General features: G+C 32.6%; 2 protein-coding genes across 17 annotated transcripts in view; both read right to left on the reverse strand.

Moving 5' to 3' along the window:
• LOC148610847 (uncharacterized) overlaps positions 1-23,548 on the reverse strand; it is a 32,694-nt gene extending 9,146 nt beyond the window's left edge. For 2 of the 8 annotated variants that reach the window (XR_015923968.1, XR_015923967.1), the window contains exons 1-5: positions 22,532-23,548; positions 18,869-19,058; positions 17,670-17,756; positions 13,398-13,484; positions 11,653-11,731 (exon numbers count right to left, since the gene is read on the reverse strand). Coding sequence is in view for 2 of the 8 variants with exons in the window: in XM_088590594.1 (XP_088446720.1) it covers positions 16,161-16,251; positions 17,670-17,756; positions 18,869-19,058; positions 22,532-22,640 (477 nt within the window). In the remaining 6 variants the exon portion in view is untranslated. Of the gene's footprint in view, positions 1-11,652; positions 11,732-13,397; positions 13,485-14,736; positions 17,757-18,062; positions 19,690-22,531 lie in introns of those variants that run through there. The other 6 variants (XR_015923969.1, XM_088590594.1, XM_088590595.1 and 3 more) reach the window with 6 other exon arrangements.
• The window catches only part of LOC148610844 (uncharacterized), a 109,046-nt gene that overhangs the window by 72,082 nt on the left and 12,942 nt on the right, over positions 1-24,022 (reverse strand). The window lies entirely within an intron of this gene.

Consider the following 24,022-nt stretch of genomic DNA (forward strand, 5'->3'; position numbering starts at 1 on the left):
TTGTTTTAACTGACGCACATTATTTTCATTCAAGTTTGTATCATCAATTAAATGGTTAAATTGAGATACACTAAATATTTCAAATGTCTTCTTTTCTGTACATTAATTATATATTAATGACGCCTCCTTTTTTTATTGAAATGCCTAATACCTACAATTACTCCCCAACTTGTTAGGAGGGAGACATGCATTTTGGAGAAAAAAAATACAAACTAAATATTTTTACCGGTCATTATTTTTGCCATACAATCAATCATGTAAACGCGATATTGGCAACGTCTAAGGACCGGATGTGCAGATTTTTTTCTCCTAAACGAAGATTTTAGAGAATTAATGTGATAAAACTCAGGTTTTGGGATATTCCGACGAATAGGAGACATGGGAGCATGGACCAGGTGCACCGATAGGGTAAGCGGCCCCTGCTTTTCTAGAAACACCCGCCGAGTTGCTCATAAAAAGTCAAGTCCGGGGTAGACAAACGAGGAAAGGCAAACCATGACCCTTTGAATAAATCAGTTTTCATGGTGCTGATGGATACATCATAACAATCCACGAGTTCATGATGACGACCATAAAACTTCTGTAGTGATGACTTCAATCTTGTAGCAATATAACCCTGTTCCAGAAGCCTATTTGTCAGACTTTTAGCGCGATACAAAAGTCTGCGTAGTTTCGGCAAGCTCTGGCATAGCGTATGAGTTGTGATATGAACACTCCATACACAGGAGCCGAAGGGATGTTGCCACAGATGAAAGGAAAGTTGACAATTCTGAATGAAAAGTAATCACATTTGTGGTAAAGTTTGGTCAATAATTTTCCTTTACCATCGATTTCGAAGTGTAGCTCAGGAAATTAGAGCTTTTCATAGAATTTTGATGGCAAGTCGAATGTTATTCTTGTAAATTAATTGATAATATACGTTTAATTTGCTCCTGGCATAATTACAAGCAATCACCATCTATACCCCCTACGTCACGTTAAGTCTACAACAATTCGTCAACGGAATCGAATTTTTTCTTAAGCCCATTAATTGCTTCTGCAACACTTGCTGCGGCTATCACTGATGGTTTGTGCATAATAAATCCCATTTCAGTAAATTGCATACGTAAATGAATTTTTGAGCATGTCTTGTCTCGCAAATTAACTGCAATTGTCATTAAATTCAAAAAATGATCAGAAAATCAGTAGGTGTAACGGATAACAATCCCCAGTTCAGTGTTCTCAAAACTGATGATTCCATTGCATACATGTCTTTCAGGGTGAAATAATTTCCTGCACATGAAATAAGTTTTTGTGGTTTTATTGGATCTGTTTTCCCTAGTTTTGATGCAACAAGTAATCCAACAGCCCCCAAAAGTTGCAGTTGTGTCCGATCAATATCTATCAATGACATGTACCTATCAATATAATTCACTGCTAGAAGTGCTACATTATCCGTTGATTCTTCTTCACATAATTCAATCATCCATTCGATTGTCAATTAATTGACATTGTACTGAACCGTTTGAAATTCAAAGGATTTAAAGTTGGTGCATACAGGCTTATCTAATTCAGATTCATAACATTCTAAATCCATTTTCTACATTATAGTTTATAAAAATAACATCAATAAAGTCTCGTCAGCTCACGAGGTGTGCCAGTTGCAAAACCAAAATAATCCAGCCCATATTTATAGTCTATTTCCATCATTTAGAATTATTATTGTGAACAATCAACAAATCAAGAGTGCATAAATGCACTCGTAAATATCGGATATTTCCTTGCTTTTATTATGATTATATCAAAACTTTCCTATCATTCTAGGTAAAGGTGAATCAAAATTAATTGTCCATCATAAGGTACTGTATAAAATGATTTAACAAATAAAATTTAATTGGTCAAAAAGCCACTTAAAAGCGCTTTAACAGAAATCGTTCGACGTTCTCAAGGCAGCTAGCAATATAATCAGGACGCTCTTAATTATGCAAATATGATTAGCCTTACAGCTATTATCATTAAAGTAAATCATAATGTGATCTTAAAGTCAATAAGAAGCAACACTGTTGGTCCATTTTTATCTTTTTCGTAACATATGGATGTTTATATCAAATCTCTTTTTATAAGTTTAAAACAAAGTGAGATGAGTATCAATTAATGTTTGAATTGATAGATTGAAAGGCCACAATTTTATCCATTTAAGATCTCTTGCAAAGTTCTATACCTCAACATTTTTATTACACATCACACCATTCCCTATCCCAGTTTTCTACATTGAAAAAGATTAAGTACATAAGCATAATGTACATTTCAAATTAATACAATAACACAATATTTGAGTAGTCAACACACCTCAGAGAGAGCAAAACGCCCTAGAGAAAAAAAAAAGAATTAAATATTGTTCACTGTAAAATATTATGTCATGAATACTATCTATGGATGTACCAGTATACAAAATGTCCCCTCCCCAGCTAGGTAAAGGAAACTGTACACATTAGATGTGATGTTTTCGGTGGGAAAGTGCTATTTCACATAGTATGACAATGTTATCAATAGTGTTCGAAATAGATGTGATGAGCATGTATGATTTAGGTACAAATGTATCAAATATAATGGGCATATATATTTATGTTGGAAAGTGCTGTTTGAAGAAGTTTGGCCATATATAATAGGAGTGCTGCTGGCGTCTTTTGTGATGGGCATGTACAATTTTGTGATGAAAATGCTGTTTCAAGTAGTATCGCTATGTTCAGAGTACAGTCTATTTCAGATGTGAAGAGGGTATATGTTTGATTTGGAAAGTGATACTGCAAATAGTACGGCCATATGAAGAGTACAATTCACATCAGATGGTTTCTTTTCAGAAGAAATTACTAGTCTCAGTAGTAAGCCAAATTATGCCAACATTCCGTATTATATGTGATGACTTCGTACTTGCCATTTCAAGTAGTATGGTCATGTTAAGTGTACAGTACAATCAGATGTAATGAGCGTGTTTGATTTTGGTAGGAAAGTGCTTTTTCAAGTGGTATGGCTATATTAATAGTAGGGTTTGAATAACATATGATGGATATGTATGATTTTGGTTAGGAATTGCACTTTGAAGTAGTATGGCAATAGTTATAGTACAGTCCGCGTTAAATAAGATGAACATGTATATTTTAAGTAGGAAAATGCTATGATAGGTATTATGGCTATGCTAAAAATACGGTACAAATTTGATGTGGTGAGTGTAAATGTTTTGGGTAGGAAAGCGCTAGTTCAAATAGTACCGATATATTTTGAGCACATACGAAAAAGATGGAATCAACAAGTACACTTTTTGTATGAAAACCCGTTCTTACGTTGCCACTCAAGGTTTAGAGTACATAAGGTATGGTTCGCTATATCAAGAGGACGATACAAATCAGATATAAGAACATGTATAAATATGTATGAATTTAGTAGGAAAGTACTATTTTAGCTACCTGCCCATGTCAGCAGTAGAAGTCAGAGAAAATGTGATGACTATGAATATTTTGGGGTAGGAAAGGGCTATTTCAAGTTCTTTGGCTATATTGAGAGAGAAGTCGGCAACTGATGCGAGAATCACATATGTGTTTGGTAGTTAAGTGTTATCTCAAGTGATTTGGCCATATGATGTGTACTGTCCACATCAGATGTGATTTTTTCGGTGGGAAAGTGCTATTTCACATAGTATGACAATGATATCAATAGGGTTCGAAATAGATATGATGAGCATGTATGATTTAGGTACAAATGTATCAAATATAATGAACATATATATTTATGTTGGAAAGTGCTGTTTGAAGAAGTTTGGCTATATATATTAGGAGTGCTGCTGGCGTCTTTTGTGATGGGCATGTACAATTTTGTGATGAAAATGCTGTTTCAAGTAGTATGGCTATGTTCAGAGTACAGTCTATTTCAGATGTGAAGAGGGTATATGTTTGATTTGGAAAGTGATACTGCAAGTAGCATGTCCATATGAAGAGTTCAATTCACATCAGATAGTTTCTTTTTAGTAGAAACTACTAGTCTCAGTAGTAAGCCAATTTATGCCATCACTCCGTATTATATGTGATGACTTCGTACTTGCCATTTCAAGTAGTATGGTCATGTTAAGTGTACAGTACAATCAGATGTAATGGGCATGTTTGATGTTGGTAGGAAAGTGCTTTTTCAAGTGGTATGGCTACATTAATAGTAGGGTTTGAATAACATATGATGGATATGTATGATTTTGGTTAGGAATTGCACTTTGAAGTAGTATGGCAATAGTTATAGTATAGTCCGCCTCAAATAAGATGAACATGTATATTTTGAGTAGGAAAATGCTATGATAGGTATTATGGCTATGCTAAAAATACGGTACAAATTTGATGTGGTGGGTGTAAATGTTTTGGGTAGGAAAGCGCTAGTTCAAATAGTACCGATATATTTTGAGCACATACGAAAAAGATGGAATCAACAAGTACACTTTTTGTATGAAAACCCGTTCTTACGTTGCCACTCAAGGTTTAGAGTACATAAGGTATGGTTCGCTATATCAAGAGGACGATACAAATCAGATATAAGAACATGTATAAATATGTATGAATTTAGTAGGAAAGTACTATTTTAGCTACCTGCCCATGTCAGCAGTAGAAGTCAGAGAAAATGTAATGACTATGAATATTTTGGGGTAGGAAAGGGCTATTTCAAGTTCTTTGGCTATATTGAGAGAGAAATCGGCAACTGATGCGAGAATCACATATGTGTTTGGTAGTTAAGTGCTATCTCAAGTAATTTGGCCATATGATGTGTACTGTCCACATCAGATGTGATTTTTTCGGTGGGAAAGTGCTATTTCACATAGTATGACAATGTTATCAATAGGGTTCGAAATAGATATGATGAGCATGTATGATTTAGGTACAAATGTATCAAATATAATGAACATATATATTTATGTTGGAAAGTGCTGTTTGAAGAAGTTTGGCTATATATATTAGGAGTGCTGCTGGCGTCTTTTGTGATGGGCATGTACAATTTTGTGATGAAAATGCTGTTTCAAGTAGTATGGCTATGTTCAGAGTACAGTCTATTTCAGATGTGAAGAGGGTATATGTTTGATTTGGAAAGTGATACTGCAAGTAGTATGTCCATATGAAGAGTTCAATTCACATCAGATAGTTTCTTTTTAGTAGAAACTACTAGTCTCAGTAGTAAGCCAATTTATGCCATCACTCCGTATTATATGTGATGACTTCGTACTTGCCATTTCAAGTAGTATGGTCATGTTAAGTGTACAGTACAATCAGATGTAATGAGCATGTTTGATTTTGGTAGGAAAGTGCTTTTTCAAGTGGTATGGCTACATTAATAGTAGGGTTTGAATAACATATGATGGATATGTATGATTTTGGTTAGGAATTGCACTTTGAAGTAGTATGGCAATAGTTATAGTACAGTCCGCCTCAAATAAGATGAACATGTATATTTTGAGTAGGAAAATGCTATGATAGGTATTATGGCTATGCTAAAAATACGGTACAAATTTGATGTGGTGAGTGTAAATGTTTTGGGTAGGAAAGCGCTAGTTCAAATAGTACCGATATATTTTGAGCACATACGAAAAAGATGGAATCAACAAATACACTTTTCGTATGAAAACCCGTTCTTACGTTGCCACTCAAGGTTTAGAGTACATAAGGTATGGTTCGCTATATCAAGAGGACGATACAAATCAGATATAAGAACATGTATGAATATGTATGAATTTAGTAGGAAAGTACTATTTTTAGCTACATGTCCATGTCAGCAGTAGAAGTCGGAGAAAATGTAATGACTATGAATATTTTGGGGTAGGAAAGTGCCATTCCTAGTTCTTTGGCTATATTGAGAGAGAAGTCGGCAACTGATGCGAGAATCACATATGTGTTTGGTAGTTAAGTGCTATCTCAAGTGATTTGGCCATATGGTGTGTACTGTCCACATCAGATGTGATGTTTTCGGTGGGAAAGTGCTATTTCACATAGTATGACAATGTTATCAATAAGAGTTTATTTCAAGTGATATGGTCATGTTGAATCAGATCGGATCGAATAAACAGCTTTAAACAGGGTTATAACTTTCTTTTTTGAATTGTTAGGTCGTGTTAAGTGGATGTTCGAATTAGATTTTACGAGCATGAATAATTTGGGTAGGGAAGTACTACTCCAAGTAGTATAGCTATGTATAGAGTATATAATAAACAGGTTGAATTGGATTAAATTAATATTTGAAGGAGAATGACTATGCTAAGAATGCGATTAGAATATGATGTGATGATATGGAAAGAAATGAGTTTTCAGTAGTATGGATGTGTTGAGCGATCGGTCATCATCAGATGTGATGTGATATTATGATTTTGGTAAGAAAGAGCTCTGTCAAGTAGTATGGCCATATTTAAAGTACAGCCCACATAAGATGAAATCAGGATGGATGTTTGAGTAGGAACGTGCTATTGTTATGTTAATAATACGGTATGAGCCTTATGTTTTGGGTTGAAAAGTGCTAGTTTACGGTAAAGCTATGATAAGAGAAGAGTTCAAATCAGTTTGATAAACATGAATGATTCTGAGTTAGAAAGCGCTGTTTCGAAGAGTGTTATCAAGTCAGGAATATAGTTCACTTTACGTCAGATTTAATAATTATGCATGTTTTGAGTTTAAAAGTGCTATCGAAATATTTAGATTAAAGTTCTAATCTGATGCAATTACCATGTGTACAAAAACTTTATCTCACCAAGGAACGTGCTATTTAAAGTTGTTTGGCCATGTTAAGAGTAGGTGTTGAATCAGATGTAATAAGCAAGGATGCTTTTTGTAGGAAAGTGCTGCTTCAAGTAGTATGATCATGCCAAAAGTACGGTTAAAATCAGGTGATTGTTTGTGTAAACATGCTATATAATAAGGACGTGTAAAGAGTACAATACGCGACAGATGTGATAAGCATGTACATTAGGGGGTAGAAAGTTGCTTTGTCAATTAGTGTCGCTACATCAAGAGTATAGTCTGCATCAAACTTGATGAGCATATATGTTTTGGGTCGGATAGTTTTGTTTAAGTGAAATTAACATGTTTAAAGTAATATTCGAATAAAATTTCATGAGCAGGAATAATTATGCGTATGAAACTGTTATTTTAAACGTAAGGCCATGTTAACAGTACCATATGCAATAATCATGCACATTAAGGGTATGGAATTGCTTTCCAAATAGAGTGACCATTTTAAGAGTAGCGTTTGAATCGGATCTGATGTAGGAAGGTCATATTTAAAGTATCAAATATGGTGAGCATGTATAATTTAGGTAGAAAAGCGACGTTCGTAAGTAGATTGGCCAAATTCAGAGTACATTCAATCAGATGTGATGAGCATTCATTTATTTGGTAGGAAAACGTATTTGCACATAATGTTGCCATATACCGTCATTATCAATTACCATTTATAATTTTGGGTAGGAAGTGCTATTTCACGCGAAATGGCCATGTTTATAGTAGGTTTCCAATAAGATGCGATGAACGAATATTACTTGGGCAGGAAAGTACTATGAACATTTCAGAAGTACTATCTGTAGCAGTTATGATGAAAATGTATGTTTTGGATAGGCAATTTTTTTTCAAGTAGCATTGAATGTGCGGATACAAACCGCCTCTGATCAAAAAAGCATGTTTGTTTTCAGTGGTATTATGTTGTTTTTTTTTTTCATGTGGTATATGTATTTCATTGTAAAGAAAAAGGTTTTCAACATATGTCATAAGAATGCACGTTATTATGGTCATGTTAATTGTACGGTTTACAACAGCTGTGATGTTTTGGGTAAAAAGCGCACTTTCATGGTAAGAGCACGGTACAAATCGAGTGTGAAGAGCATGTATGATAGGTAAACGGTACTTCATGAAGTATAGCTATCTTAAGATTGATTGATTGATTGATAGATTTAATGTTGGAGTCTAACTACTGAGCAGCGACATTTTAGGTATATCCAGGCGATGAACATGAAATGAAGAATGGGACGGGACACAAGGATGATAGAGTCGGCAAAGTTTGATAGCCCCTGGAAATAGGGAGAGGAGGGTAGGGTTGGGCAATTCATCCTCCTGTGGTGGAGCGCAATAGTTCCTACTCCGATAGAATACCATAGAAGGGTTCTTTAACATGCGAGGAACAAGGCATTTTTTCAAACACGTTGCACCACTATGGTTTGTGGCCAGGTTTTCCGTATTATTGCCTGACGACTCCAGCATGTGGCATGCCTAGGGTACACCATTCCATCATTCGGGCACCACTTTAGACTTCATACAATTATGCCTCTTGAACAAAGGTATGTTGCTAACAAAATACTCCAATGTCAGATTATTTAAAAGTAAACATTTAATAGTATAAAGATGCTAACAATGTTCCGCGTTAGTGATCATAACTTGGAACTGGAACATGGTAGATATAAAAATATACACCGTTAAAAGAGAAGTTGACAAATATGCAAAGTTTTAAATGAGTTTTCAATTGCAAAATAAATGAGGGGTTAAGGGCAAATTAAAAAAAAGTTTCGTCAGATAAATTCCCAATAAATTTCGCCAACTTGACTCTTTTGATAAACCTATTCTTATTCTAAATTAAGATATGGGTGAATTACCCGTTGTTGTAGATTTAATGAAGCAGTCTTTAGAAGTGTGAAAATGAGGTCCACATTGGTTAAGTGCATACGTATTTAATCATTTTTTATTTCATTTCTATGTTTCAATAGCTTAATATGATATAGTGTTTCTTTTTATATTGTATTTGTTTCTTTACTTATCCCATAAGGGGTCAATAAAAATATTATAAATATTAACTAAATCAATAAAATGATGACTAAAACATACATTTTATTCAGTTATATGAAACGCTCTTTTGTAGAAATTCTTTTGAATTCTGAACAAGTTTAATCTAATATTGGTCTGAATTGAAACTTGTAACATTAATATCACAGTGCAAGGCAAAATAAACTTCACTCCCCATAGTGCTTATTACCAGATACCCTCTTTTGTAACGTACTAGGTGTTTTACTAGTTTACAATTTGACCTTGATATGAATGATGAGTGATTTCATATCATTGCAAGCCTCGTTATTTTTATTTTTGGAAGGAAATGGCTGTCAATCAACATTTAAGCTTTGCATTTCAGTTCAACAATGAACGTATGTGTTTGATTTACTACAACCCTAAATAATAGTTGACTGGTGTGTCGTAATTCATAGTTGTAGGTAGAATTTTACTATCTCGTTACTACCAATACATTTGAGTTCAAAATTTGTCATTCATTCAATTGCTTGCTTTACTTGAGACTGTTAATCAAAACTTCTTATCTATTGCTTAGACATGAAAATCAGTTCAATATTTGGTCTAGTACACAAGTTACAGAAAAAATCATTTCGTAAAAAGGTTAACTGTTATTGACTCTTGAAACGCACACGAGGGCCGATTGCAGTGTAAGTTTTATAATTCAACAAGGACATCATAATTTGCAAGTATACTTGCAATCTTGGTCGGCCGAAGATTTAAACAAAACAGGCATAACGACATGTATATGCAAATGGTGTTTCAAAATGTGAAAACAAATACTATGTGTGTTAACAACAAGCGGGTTACGCAGGGTCTTGTACAAAACTTTGTATTGTACACTCAAGAAAACTACAATTTAATATTCATTGCAGGATGTTGCTACGATCAAATTTAAAATAAAAGGCAGGATTGAAATTATCAGACAATAAAAAGTCATAACAGTCATAAAATAAAGAAAGGCAGGACTGATTATTGTTAATATATATTTTTGCCTATATTTAAAAATTTATTCATTTAAGAGTCAACTTAACATGTAAGGTTGACTGTACGATTCATGAAAAATGGTATAATTTCCGTGTGCGAAATGTAATTTAGTAATCTGGTGAGAAGTATACGAAATATCGCATATTGTTCAAAAGTTTTACAATATTGTTTGATGTCAATGATTTGAACCGTTTCGTCTAACAACCACTTTCACATTGAAACATAACATTTATTTTTATAGTTAAAGTAAAATCAAAATCAAGGCAGATATGATATATTGAAAATGTAAATATAAACAAGCTTAATATCACCTCTGTTTTGTCCCTGATGTTGGGTTAATAAAAAGTAACACGGATGGTTCGATTGATCGTAGCACAGTTCGTATGCTTGTACTACCTTATACAAAGATACATGTATTAAGATCCTTCAAAACATCATTAATAATTCTCTTAATGTTAGTGGTGCGTTTTGTTATATTAAATTGCATGATTTTATACTAAAACAAGCCGTCTGATATCTCACAAGCTGTCTTTGTCAATGGCACTTGTACATAGCTTTTTAGCAGATCGAATGCACTGACAAAATGTGCAATACCAATACTATCAGTGTGGTCGACTTTTATAGGGAACGGATATGAGTTAAACTTGGAAAGAAAGTTAACCTCACAAAACACCCTAAAAATGCAAACGGTCTTTTAGGTTTAGGGAGCTTCATTCACTGGTACTTGGCCCAATAATATATTTTTATAGCATATATTAAATCTCTATTCTCACGACTTCCAGCTATAAAGAACAGCCAGTATAATGTTGTTGTTTTATAAAAACAACATCAACATTAAGGCAAGCAGCTATCTTAACAAAATCTGGCACACATGCATGTTTAAAAATTTCAAAGGTGGGTCTCATTCAAAATTGTAACACTTATAGTGCAGATGAGCTTTGCTATGTGCAAAAAAATAATTTCAAGTATCTAATCAAAATATGGTCTGTTGGGGAGCGTTCAGTCATCTGTCATCAGTAATTACATTAAGGTTGTATTTACAGAGACCAGTTATTCATTCCTTAAATTATAGTGTAGACATGTTGTGATTAGAATGACAAGTGAAATGTCATCAAATACTTCAGCAAGTTTGTTTTTATGTGATGTTTTTTACAGGCAGGGTGTTAAATGTTAAATTCTAACCCATTGATTTCTGATTATATCAATGGAATACCACATAGTTAGTTTTTTAGTAAATGTCAAAAAGTTCAGTCAACAAGCGAAAAATTACGATTTCAATCATTTAAATAAAACGTTACAAATTCCATGATTAAAAATTTCATTGAAAATGTTAATATCCATCGAGTCCAATGTACTATTCAACACTTAATTCAAGGTACAAATGTATGTATATAAGTCTAGTATTTAAAGAATTAAAGCACTTTTATAAAATAGCTCCCCCCCACTCCCAAAAAAAAACAAAAAAAAAAAAAAAACACTGATGAGTCGATTAAATTAATTTGAGTGTAAGAAATCCAGCATTTAAGTACAAAGTCAAAAATGTTCTAAAAATACTACGAAAGTTCTGGACCAATTTACATCATTGTAATGCATCATTAAAGAGTCGCGAAAAACAGTACTTGTTTGGTTATAAAGTCTAGAAAAAATCATTTATTAAAATAATATATTTACAATATTACTATTTTTGTATTTAGCAATAATAATCAAACAAGTATAATAGTAGCTAAAATATATTCACCTTGAATGTAATAAACATATATAGCATTCTAACACCCCCTAAATACAAATCAAAATGCTATAAAGCTTATAATATTGTAAAACATTCTTTTTCAATATTAATTTCTACCTAAAATATGGAATTGGTTGGTTTAGAAGATCTGGCCTCTCCTTGCACTGGACAGCTCCAACATAAACGTCGCTTGCGTCTACAAAAAGTATGAAAACATTTTCTTAATCTGGAGATATTAAGACCGGAAAACTAGTCAACAGTGATTTTATATTTTCAACAGTTATCTGGCATTTGCCATTCGACCGAAAGATGGGATTCTCACTAAAACTAAGAAGTTGTGTTAAATGTTCAACGGCAGTAGCAAAATTAGAAAACAAATTTCTATAGAAATCAAACATGACCATATACCTCATTATTTGCGTTGGAGTAACGAACTGAACAATTGCTTCAACTTTAACAATAAGGGTTAGACATGTTCTTGACATCTGCACCATGAAAACTGATTTATTCAACGGGTCATAGTTTTCCTTTCCTCGTTTGTCCCGGACTTGGCTTTTTATGAGCAAGTAGGCAGGTGTTTCTAGAAAAGCATAGGACGCTTACCCTACCGGTGCACCTGGTCCATGCTCCCAGTTTTTAGTGGAGTCCGAGTTGCTCATTTGCTTTTGTTACTTTACTTTGTATGTATGATTTTAGTTACTTTATGTTCTTTGTTGTGTATGTCTGTTTTCCATGTCGGGTCTTTGTCCCTGCATTACATTATTTTGATTACCGCTATAACCTTGGTTCCCTTGATTAATCCTTGACCTATAGTATGCATTAAGTAGTCAACTGTTGATTTTCAAACTTCGAGATTAACAGTGAGATTAGCAGTTGATAACTTATCAGAAGTTCCCTCTAAATATTTGATGGGATCAGACCACCTATAACCACACACAATTAAGCATCAATATACATGGTAAACAAACTTACACACTGTGCATCAAACAGTCACATGTGACGTGCTATTAGTATCTAATATTTCCAACAGTCCAATGACCATAAAAGGGACGACAAAAGATTTTCTCAAACTAGTCAAAAAGGAAAGATAATAGTTGACCGACGAAGAACATAACATAGTTTTATCAGATGCTCTTGTTTCCGTTAAAAAGGTGATTTATTGTCATTAAACAGTCCTAGTTTATACATCGCATCTTCCCATAAGAACCTGAGATAAAGAATACTACCGACACTGTTGATTCGGCCTTATATCTTGACTTACACGTACAAATCGATGGTAAAGGAAAATATTGACAAAGAATACGACAAACGCGATGACTTTTCTTTCCGTATTGTCAACTTTCTTTTCAATTTTAAACTTTCTTTGCAACATTTCTTCAGTATTTGCGTATAAAGTTCACAAATCACAAATCATAAGTCAGATCTTGCCGTTCCTACACAGACTTTTTGTATCACTCTATAATTCTTACAGTTAGACTTTTGGAACATGGTTACTGATGCTTCCAGATTGAAGTCATCACAACAAAGTACATGGTCGTCATCAGGTACTCGTGGATAGTTACTGTGTTATCTGCACCATAATAACCTATTTGTTGAACGTCTATTTTTTCTTTTTTTTCGTCGACCTCGGACTTGACTTTTTATGAGCAACCAAGTTGGTGTTTCTAGAAAAGCAGAGGATGCCCACCCTACCAGTACACCTGGTCAATGCTCACAGTTTTGATTGTAATCGATAACATTCTTTTGATTTCCGCTGGAATCCTGGTTCAGTTGATTACTCTTTCTATGCATTTAAACAGTAGAAACCGTATTTCAATTGATTACAGAAGAGCTCACTGAATGTGTATTAATCTGATACTTACAATGTTTTATACTAGCAGTTACTCAACCTTATGAAACCATAATTCAACTCAAAAAAGTATAATTTGAGAATTTCTTCCGCCAAAATCCTGAAAAAAAATTCGATATCTATATAATGCCATTCTATTCCAGAATTTATTGAAAGCGAAATTCATAATCATTCCGGTATAAGGTTTAGCACTTTGTTAACAAGATGAGTTTATGTTTAATATCTAGCTAAGAATGACATACAGTAAAAAGAAACAATGATTAACCCGAAATGACTGAAAGGTAAGATAAATATGCAGTGACAAAGTACTTTTTGTTGATAACAACACCTTGATTCTGCACATTTAGAGCAAGTACATGTTTTTATATCAGTTTCTCCCAAAAAGGTATAGTGTGAATGCAACATTTTTTTTTCAAAAGCACTAAACAATAATTTATTTACTACCCGTCATATGCTATCTTGAAATACAAATAAGGAATGTCGGATAACTTTTATAAAATAATGTATACAGAGGAAGATGTTTACAAAATGCTGGAATTTTTAATCGACAACATATTTGTCCAGTGTGGTGGACGTGTTTTTCAACAAACAGTCGGCATTCCAATGGGAACAAATTATGCTCCTTTTCTTGCTGACCTATTCCGTCAATCTTATGAGGCTGTCTGTATAGCTGATCTGATCAGAAAGAAAGAATATCGTTTGGCTAGATCCTTCAATCTCAGTTTCCACTATATAGATGACGTATTATCTTTAAACAATCCTAATTTCGGGGATTTGATACATCGCATCTACCCAAAAGTACTTGAGATAAAGGATACTACAAACACTGTGAAGTCAGCCTCATATCTTGACCTACACATAGAAATCGATGATAAAGGAAAACTATTGACCAAACTTTACGACAAACGTGATGACATTTCGTTCAGAATTGTCAACTTTCCTTTCATCTGTGGCAACATCCCTTCGGCTCCTGTGTATGGAGTGTTCAAATCTCAATTCATACGTTATGCCAGAGCTTGCCGAAACTACGCAGACTTTTTGTTTCGCGCTAGAACTCTAACAAATAGGCTTCTGGTACAGGGTTATGTTACTACAAGATTGAAGTTATCACTATAGAAGTTTTATGGTCGTCATCATGAACTCGTGAATCGTTATGGTGTATCCATCAGCACCAGGAGAACTAATTTATTTGACGGGTCATAGGCTTCTTTTCCTCGTCCGTCTACCCCGGACTTGACTTTTTATGAGCAACTCGGCGGGTGTTTCTAGAAAAGCTACTCTACCGGTGCACCTGGTCCATGCTCCCAGTTTTTAGTGGAGTCCGAGTTCCTCATTTACTTTGATTACCGCTATTACCTTGGTTCCCTTGTATACTCTTTCATAACGAATCGTTGGCTTTAGTAGAAAACAAAGAAAATAAAAAGTCAAAGAATTGTCCCTAACTCTTAGTAATAACACTTTCAAATAAACTCATATTTCCCATGAAGAAAACATCTTTTTCGTTTTCTTATAAACTTACCATTATATAATGATATTATTACATCCAGTGCAAAACATTTTATACATATATGTTGGCGATTCAGAACATCTCAAACTGTCATGAATATGCCTATTTTCTGTTCAATAACACATCAGAATAAAGAGCTTTGTAGTTGATTTCTGCTGTAGTGCAAAGGACGGATACTTACGTTTTAACACAAGGGTTGTTGAAATTTTAATGCTTATCTTTGTTTCGCCCAAAAGAGTCTATTTTGAAGAAAGATTTCGCCCAAGTCCTTAAAAAGATACTGGATATTCATATCATGCCTTCGCTTTCCGATTATGTTTTGAAAGAAATTATTGTATACACTGATAGAACTACCCGCTGTAAAATGATTTTTTTTACCTTAATAATATGGTAACGAAAGATGATTCTCCCTATGACATGATTTAAATTTAAAGTAAATACATGTATGCAATTAACCTTACGAAACTATGTTTCGCACAAAAGAGCACAGTTTTTGAGTATTTGTTTCGTCCAAGTCTTGAGAAAAAATACAGGATATTTATATAATGCCGTTGTATTTAAGAATTTACTCAAATGAAAAATATACTAATTCTGATATAAAGTTGAGCATTGCATTAAAAAATGAGTTTGTGTTTAATATCTAGCTAAGAATGAAATACAGTAGAAAGAGTCAATAATTAACACTAAAATGGTTGAAAAGTAAGATAAATATGCGGTGACAAAATAGTTTTTGTTTACAACATCGAGATTCTGTACATATAAAGCAAGTCCATGTTTTTTTTTAAATTCAGTTTCTCTAAGAAAAAGGTATAGTGTGACTACAACATTTTATTTGAAAAACAAAAAAAAACAAAAAAACAAAAAACAAAAAAAAACAAAACAAAAAAACACTAAACAGTGATTTAGTTCCTACCCGTCATATGCTATCTTGAAGTACAAATTGAGAATGTCGGATATTTTTTATAAAAAAGTGTTTTCATTACGAATCCCAAGCTTTAATAAAAAACAAAAAGAAAATAAATAGTGGAATAATTGTCCCTAACTCTAAGAAACTACTCTATCAAAGTAACTCATATTTGCCAATGTAAAAACAGTTTTTTCGTTCTCGTATAAATTTACCATTATATAATGATGTTATTACATACAGTGCAAAAATTTTTATGCATATATGTTGGCAATTCAGAACATCTCAAACTGTCATGAACACATAAGAATTCCTTAATAAAGTGATTTGCAGTTAATTTCTGCTGTAGTGTAAAAGACGGATACTTACGTTTTAATACAAGGGTTGTTGAAGTTTTCATGCTCATCTTTGTTTCGCCCAAAAGAGCCTTTTTTGAGGAACGATTTCGCCCAAGTCCTTAAAAAATGCTGGATATTCATATCATGCCTTGGCTTTGCCATACTTGTTTTGAGAGAAATTATCGTTTACAACGATAGAGCTGCCCGTTGTAAAATGATTTTGTTACCTTAATAATACGGTAACGAACGATGATAAGATTTAAATTTAAAGTAAATACATGTATGCAATTAACCTTTGAAACTATGTTTCGCCCAAAAGTGCACAGTTTGAGTATTTGTTTCGCCCAAGTCCGGAAAAAATGCTGGATATTCATATCATGCCTTGGCTTTGCCATACTTGTTTTGAGAGAAATTATCGTTTACAACGATAGAGCTGCCCGTTGTAAAATGATTTTGTTACCTTAATAATACGGTAACGAAAGATGATATGATTAAAATTTAAAGTAAATACATGTATGCAATTAACCTTCGAAACTATGTTTCGCCCAAAAGTGCACAGTTTGAGTATTTGTTTCGCCCAAGTCCGGAGAAAAAATACAGGATATTCATATCATGCCTTCGCTATCCGATACCTGTTTTGAGAGAAATTTTGTATACACTGATAGAGCTGCCCGCTGTAAAATGATTTTTTTTACCTTAAAAATATGGTAACGAACGATGATTCTCCCTACGATATGATTAAAATTTAAAGTAAATACATGTATGCAATTAACCTTACGAAACTATGTTTCGCCCAAAAGAACACAGTTTGAGTATTTGTTTCGCCCAAGTCCTGAGAAAAAATACAGGATAATTTCATGATGCTATTGTATTGTAGAATTTTTTGAAATGAAAAATACACTAATTATGATATAAAACTGAGCATTGCATTAAAACATGAGTTTTCGTTTAATATCTAGCTAAGAATAACCTTTAGTAGAAAGAGACAATGATTAACCCTTCAATGGTTGAAAAGTAAGATAAATATGCATTGACAAAATACTTTTTGTGAACAAGAACATCGAGATTCTGCACATATAGAGTAAGTCCATGTTTTTTCTTTATATCAGTTTCTCTAAAGAAAAGGTATAGTGAGAATATAATATTCTATTTTCAAAAGCACTAAACAATGACTTATTTACTACCCGTCAGATGTTATCTTGAACTACAAATTAGGAATGTCGGATAACTTTTATAAAAAAGCGTTTTCATTACGAATCCAGGGCTTTAATAAAAAGAAAATAAATAGTGCAAGAATTGTCCCTAACTCTTAGAAACTACTCTATCAAAGTAACTCATATTTGCCAATGTAAAAACAGTTTTTTCGTTTTCGTATAAACTTACCATTATATAATGATGTTATTACATACAGTGCAAAAATTTTATACATATATGTTGGCGATTCAGAACATCTCAAACTGTCATGAACACATAAGAATTCCTTAATTAAGTGTTTTGCAGTTAATTTCTGCTGTAGTGTAAAAGACGGATACTTACGTTTTAATACAAGGGTTGTTGAAAGTTTCATGCTCATCTTTGTTTCGCCCAAAAGAGTCTATTTTGAGGAAAGATTTCGCCCAAGTCCTTAATAAAATACAGGATATTTATATCATGCCTTCGATTTCCGATACTTATTTTGACAAAAATTATTGTATTTACTGATAGAGCTTCCCGCTGTAAATTGATTTTTTTTTTTATCTTAATCAAGTAGAAATTATCATATTGTAACGAACGATGATTCTCCCTAAGATATAATTAAAATTTAAATGCAATCAAGTTAAAATACTTTCATCGGCAATATTGAAATTCTATACATAGTGTATGCATTCTTGCTACTTTCATTTCAAAATTTACAAATTGTTTCGAAGCCAATAATCAATAATTACTTACTCATAACAGATGAAAGTTTGAATTCCTCATTACACACACATATCGGGATAATGTAAATAACAAGAAAATCTAATTATCTCTACGGCTAGTGATAATTCATTCCAACAAAGACATTTAGCAATAGAATTTTCTTAAATTCTAGCACATTCACCATTACATGCCCGGACAATTATTTATTCATCAACCTAATATCTTTCAACATCCGTCAACAAATCAATTCAAAACTTCTAGTACAAGATATACTTGAAAGTTAACGCCTATTGTTTTGTTATGAAACAACCTACAAAAACTAATGCACAGATATGGGATCTTCTAAGAGAAGTCACTCGGATCAAATAAATATTTTTTTTATCATTACATGTATGTCATCTCCAAGAATCATGAGCTCGAACGAATCGATACAAAACCAACATTTTATTGATCAAACATATTGTTGTTAACGGTTTCGGCCATTCTAAACATCTCAAAATTTTATGAGAACGCAATGTTTTTGTGCATTAAAGCATTAGAAGTCATCTAAAATAATATATGCATTGCAGTTGATCTGTGCTGAATTGTGTATATGTATGATATTTATGCTTACAATTAAAAGCTGTTCAGATATATTGTAAAAATATGTTTCGCCCGAAAGAGCGTATTTTAAGGAGAGGATTCTCCTAACTCATGAAAATGATACAATATATTTTTTATAATTTCATGAAAACGCAATGTTTTTGTGCATTCAAGCATTAGATTCCGTCTTTAAATTTATTGCAGTTGAGTTTGACGAATGTGTAATATTAGGATACTTATAGTTTAAAACTCACAGTTCACTGGGAAGATTGTTCCATAAAGTAGCAGCTGCCTTGTCGAACCTACGATCACCGTGCGATTTCGTTTTCACTCTTGGCGTTTCAAGTGTCACAGATTTCTGGGAGCGTAGTGATCTTGATGGGCGGTATAGACTCAGAAGCTTTTGAAGATATGCTGGAGCTATACCATGCACATGATGCAGTGCTATAAAAAAGCATAAGATCAGTATGTATTGACATCGGAATTCAACAGGTAACCAGTGTAGGTCAATTAAACCAAGTGCTATTAGGTTATATTTTCAGCGCCGTAATATCAATTTGGCGGTAGCATTCTGAACTCTTTGAAGCTTGTTCAAGCTACTAGATTTCACGCCATGTATAAGGGAGTTGCCGTATTCCAATCTCGATGTTAGAGTTTTGCAAGCACTGTCCGTAATGTAACAACGAATTCGGTCAATCTTTGCCCAAGTGTATCCGATAGGCTAAGAAAACATACAATGAACTCTGGACCCAAAAACAGGTCCCTGCTGAACGCCAAAGTTTAATTTGATCGAATTGGGTTGGATGGCTTCCTCGGATACTTGTTGAGTCCTTCTTTGTAAATACGAGAGAAACCATGAAAGGGCAGAATGTGCCGTAACGTCGTAATGTGCACGTAATAATTATGGGTTAATCATTGTTTCTTTTTTACTGTACGTCATCCTCAGCTAGATATTGAACATAAACTCATATTGTTAATGCAATGCGAAACTTTATATCAGAATTAATATACTTTACATATCAGTAAATTCTGGAATACAACGGCATGATATAAACATTCTGCATTTATTTCTCAGGATAAGGGCGAAATAAATCCTCAAATTCTGCTATTTTAGTCGAAACATAGTTTCGCAGGGTTTTGTATCTGTTAGAATATGAGTTTATTGATCTATTCTATCACTGGCATTTTTAACACAGTAATGTTATGTTTTGAATTTTTATTTTTTAATGGAAACATTTTTTATTGTTTTTAATTCTTTTTATTTCATTCAAATGATAAATATATATATATTTTCTAGATATTTTTACTTTAGCTGTAATTTTTAGATTCAGTAATTCATTCTTATCTTGGTTGAGCTTTAACAGCTTGCTCGTCATGCATGAGCTGATGTCCTCAACATAAGCTTCAATTCGTGTGGATATTTCGGACCAGTTGTCAATTGGTTCAATTACTAAATATATCTGCAAATCATTAGCGTAACAATGATAAAGCATGTCATGTTGTCTGAAAATTTCTATCTAATATTTTTATACTATTTAAATAATGTTTTAATAATTAATTATGCTTTAATTACATAATTTATAATTATGTTTTGTTTTTGTTCGTCTTTTTTTACTTTACAAATTTCTATATCTTAGATACATAATTACTGTTCTGAAAAATATTTCTCTTTTCACATTCTTTTGTATAATTGTAGGTGTTGATTACTACATACTTTGTATTGTATATCATTTGTATGCCGTAAAGCGCTTAGAGTAAATGCAGTTTAAATTGGCGCTATATAAATATTGTAAATAATAACTAAAAAAAATGGTGTTGTCATCACCAAGCTAATAGCTTAGATGAATGATTTATTAAGTATGCCTTAGAAGAAAACCCGATAATAAACAAGAAAAGTCTGATACATTTGATTACAAAGAAATAACTATATCAGTACGAATTTGTGGATAATAATGCATTACAAAACATTATTTATCCTACTTATTTCTCCATTGCATACCTCATAATTCGTTGACTTGAATTTTATATTTTTTCTGGCACAAAAGGAAGTGTAATCAAGAGAATCAAGATTCTAGCAGAAAACAAAAGAATATATACCAGGGACAAAAGCAGACATCAGTAACTGACACACACAACGAAGGACATGCAATAACCAAAATAATACTTTACCCTTAATGAAATGTTTTATTACAAATACTGCAACGACAAATGCAAGTGTAGCCTAGGTTATAGAATTTAATCAATCATAAATCGAAAAAAATAAAAATATGATAAAATTGTGTTTGCCATTGTTCAAATTGATATTATACTTGATATATTTGTGGAAAACGAATGCTTTATTGATTATACCTATCTGATCAGTATTGCATTTTATTATTCATCAAATTAAAAAGAAATAATAAGTTTGGAATGCAATAACGCGACAGATTTTTATTCTAACAAAAAAAACTTAATTAAACACAAATGCCCATTTACATGTGTATAGGGAGCAGCAGAAGATTAGACATTCTTTCAATCAAACTTGTGAAGGATCGTTGTCTGATACGTAGTTATCTAAAGAAGAAGCATATACTTCCCAGGGTTGTATCAACCCTAGTATTATAAATCGTTTGTTGTATTTCTTATAAGTTACAAGTAATGATAATGCGACAGTAAACGACGCCTACATGATTCAGAAATGCCTCAGTAAATCTGCTTGTAACGACACCGAGTCACGATCTCAAGTTTTTTTTCTCCGTGGTTATTGAGTAAAGTGAGAATTTTCCTACTAAACAATGGACTCCTACAAAGCCCACAATGTAGCAATTGGTTGCATATTGCAGTTTATTTATACACCTGTCATCTCCGGTAGCCTTGATAGAGAATAATATTAATTTTCTAAGATATCTTTATCTTATATGACCGTAGTTGTTAATATTTTGACAAACATTTCTCTTTAATTACTTCTTCACATATCGACTGTACACGCTATGCAGTTTGACGACTAAATTGCTTAATGACATTCCTTTCACTTTTAATTATTTCAACATTTCTTTCTGTATCTATTTGAAAGTGTAACACATCTATGACATAACATCTTGTTGTCAGAAAACAAGGACAAAAAGCAAATTATGTGTAAACAAAACACGTCAATATTTTATAAATCTGGTTTAACTAGGTCAACATAGTACATTATTATAGAAAGTTTTGTTATTGATTTCTATTTCTCATTGTCCCTTACTCTCAGAAACTACTCTATCAAAGTAACTCATATTTGCCAATGTAAAAAACAGCTTTTTCGTTTTCCTATATACTTACCATTATATAATGATGTTATTTCATACAGTGCAAAAAAAATTATACATATATGTTGGCGATTCAAAACATCTCAAACTGTTATGAATACATAAGAATTCCTAAATAAAGGGCTTTGCAGTTGATTTCTGCTGTAGTGTAAAAGACGGATACTTATTATTATTATTTTTATTCTTTAATTCAGTTTCTCTAAGAAAAAGGTATAGTGTGACTACAAAATTTTATTTTCAAAAGCAATAAGCATTGATTTATTTACTACCCGTCAAATGCCATCTTCTACTAAAAAGTAGGAATGTCAGATAATTTTCATAAAGAAAGTGTTTTCATTAGGGCTTTAGTGGGGGAAAAAAGAGAATAAATAGTCGAAGAATTGTCCCTAACTCTTAGCAATTACTCTATCAAATAAACTCATATTTGCCAATGTAAAAAAAAACAAAAAACAGCTTTGTCGTTATCTTATAAACTTACCATTACTTAATGATGTTATTTCATAACATCACAAAAATTTTTACACATATATGTTGGCGATTCAGAACATCCCGAACTGTCATGAACACATAAAAATTCCTTAAGAAAGTGGTTTGCAGTTGTTTTCTGTTGTAATGTAAAAGACGGATACTTACGTTTTAATACAAGGGTTGTTGAAATGTCCATGCTTATCTTTGTTTCGCCTAAAGAGTCTACTTTGAGAAAAGATTTCGCCCAAGTCCTTAAAAAATAGAGGATATTCATATTATGCCTTCGCTTTCCGATACTTGTTTTGAGAGAAATTATTGTATACACTGATAGAGCAGCCCTCTGTAAAATGTTTTTTTTTATGATTAAAATTTAAAGTAAATACATGTATGCAATTTAATAAAATTACTTCGTTCGGCAAAATTGATATTCTGTACATAGTGTATACATTCTTGCTACTTTCATCTCAAAATTTACAAAATGTTTTCGAAGCCAAAAAACAATAATTACTTATTCATAACAGATGAAAGTTTGAATTTCTCATTTAACACACATAACGGGATAATGTAAATAAATAGAAAGTCTAATTATCTCTACGGCTTGTGATAATTCATTCCTACAAAGAAAGTTAGTAATAGAATGATCTTAATTTCTAACACATTCACCATTACATGTCCGGACAATTATGTATTCATTACCCTCATTTCTGTCAATATTCGTCAACATATCAATTCATTACTTCTAGAGCAAGATATAAGTCAAAGTTAACGCCAATTGTTTTATGAAGAAAACCACAAAAAAAAACTAATGCACAGATATGAAATCTTTTCACAGAATTCATTCAGATCAAACGTAGTATAGATTTTTTATAACTACAGTTGATTTCTGCTGAATTGTGTAAATGTAAGATAATTATGCTTACATTTAAAAGTTTGATTTTCTCATCACATAAAAATGTCGGATAATGTAAAGAAAAGGAAATACTAAATATAGCTGCGGCTCATGATAATTTATTCCTACATAAAAAATTAGTAATAGAATGATCTTAATTTCTTTCTCATTCACCATTACATGCCCGGGCAATCATGTATTCATCGACCTCATATCTCTCAACATCCGTCAACAAATCAATGCATAACTTCTAGTACAAGATATACTTTAAAGCTTACGCCTATTGATTTATTATGAAACTCACAACATCTAATGCACAGGTATGGGATCTTTTAAGAAAGTCACTCGGATCAAACAAATATTTTTTTTATCACTACATGTATGTCATCTCCAAGAATCATGACCTCGAACGCATCAATATTAAGATACAAACCCAACATTTTATTGATCAAAAACATATTGTCGTTAACGGTTTCAGCCATTCTAAACATCTGAAAATTTTATGAGAACGCAATGTTTCTGTGCATTAAAGCATTAAGTTATCTAAAATAATATGTGCATTGCAGTTAATCTGTGCTGAATTGTGTATATGTATGATACTTATGCTTACATTTAAAAGCTGTTCAGATATATTGTAAAAAAATATGTTTCACCCGAAAGAGCGTATTTTGAGGAGAGGATTCTCCTAACTCATGAAAATGATACAATATATTTTTTTTTATAATTTCATGAAAACGCAATGTTTTTGTGCAATCAAGCATTAGATA

Source organism: Perna viridis, chromosome 7, assembly GCF_037379345.1.
Source record: "Perna viridis isolate PV_CMFRI_1.1 ecotype Kerala chromosome 7, ASM3737934v1, whole genome shotgun sequence".
In the NCBI taxonomy this organism is placed as follows: Eukaryota; Metazoa; Mollusca; class Bivalvia; order Mytilida; family Mytilidae; genus Perna; species Perna viridis.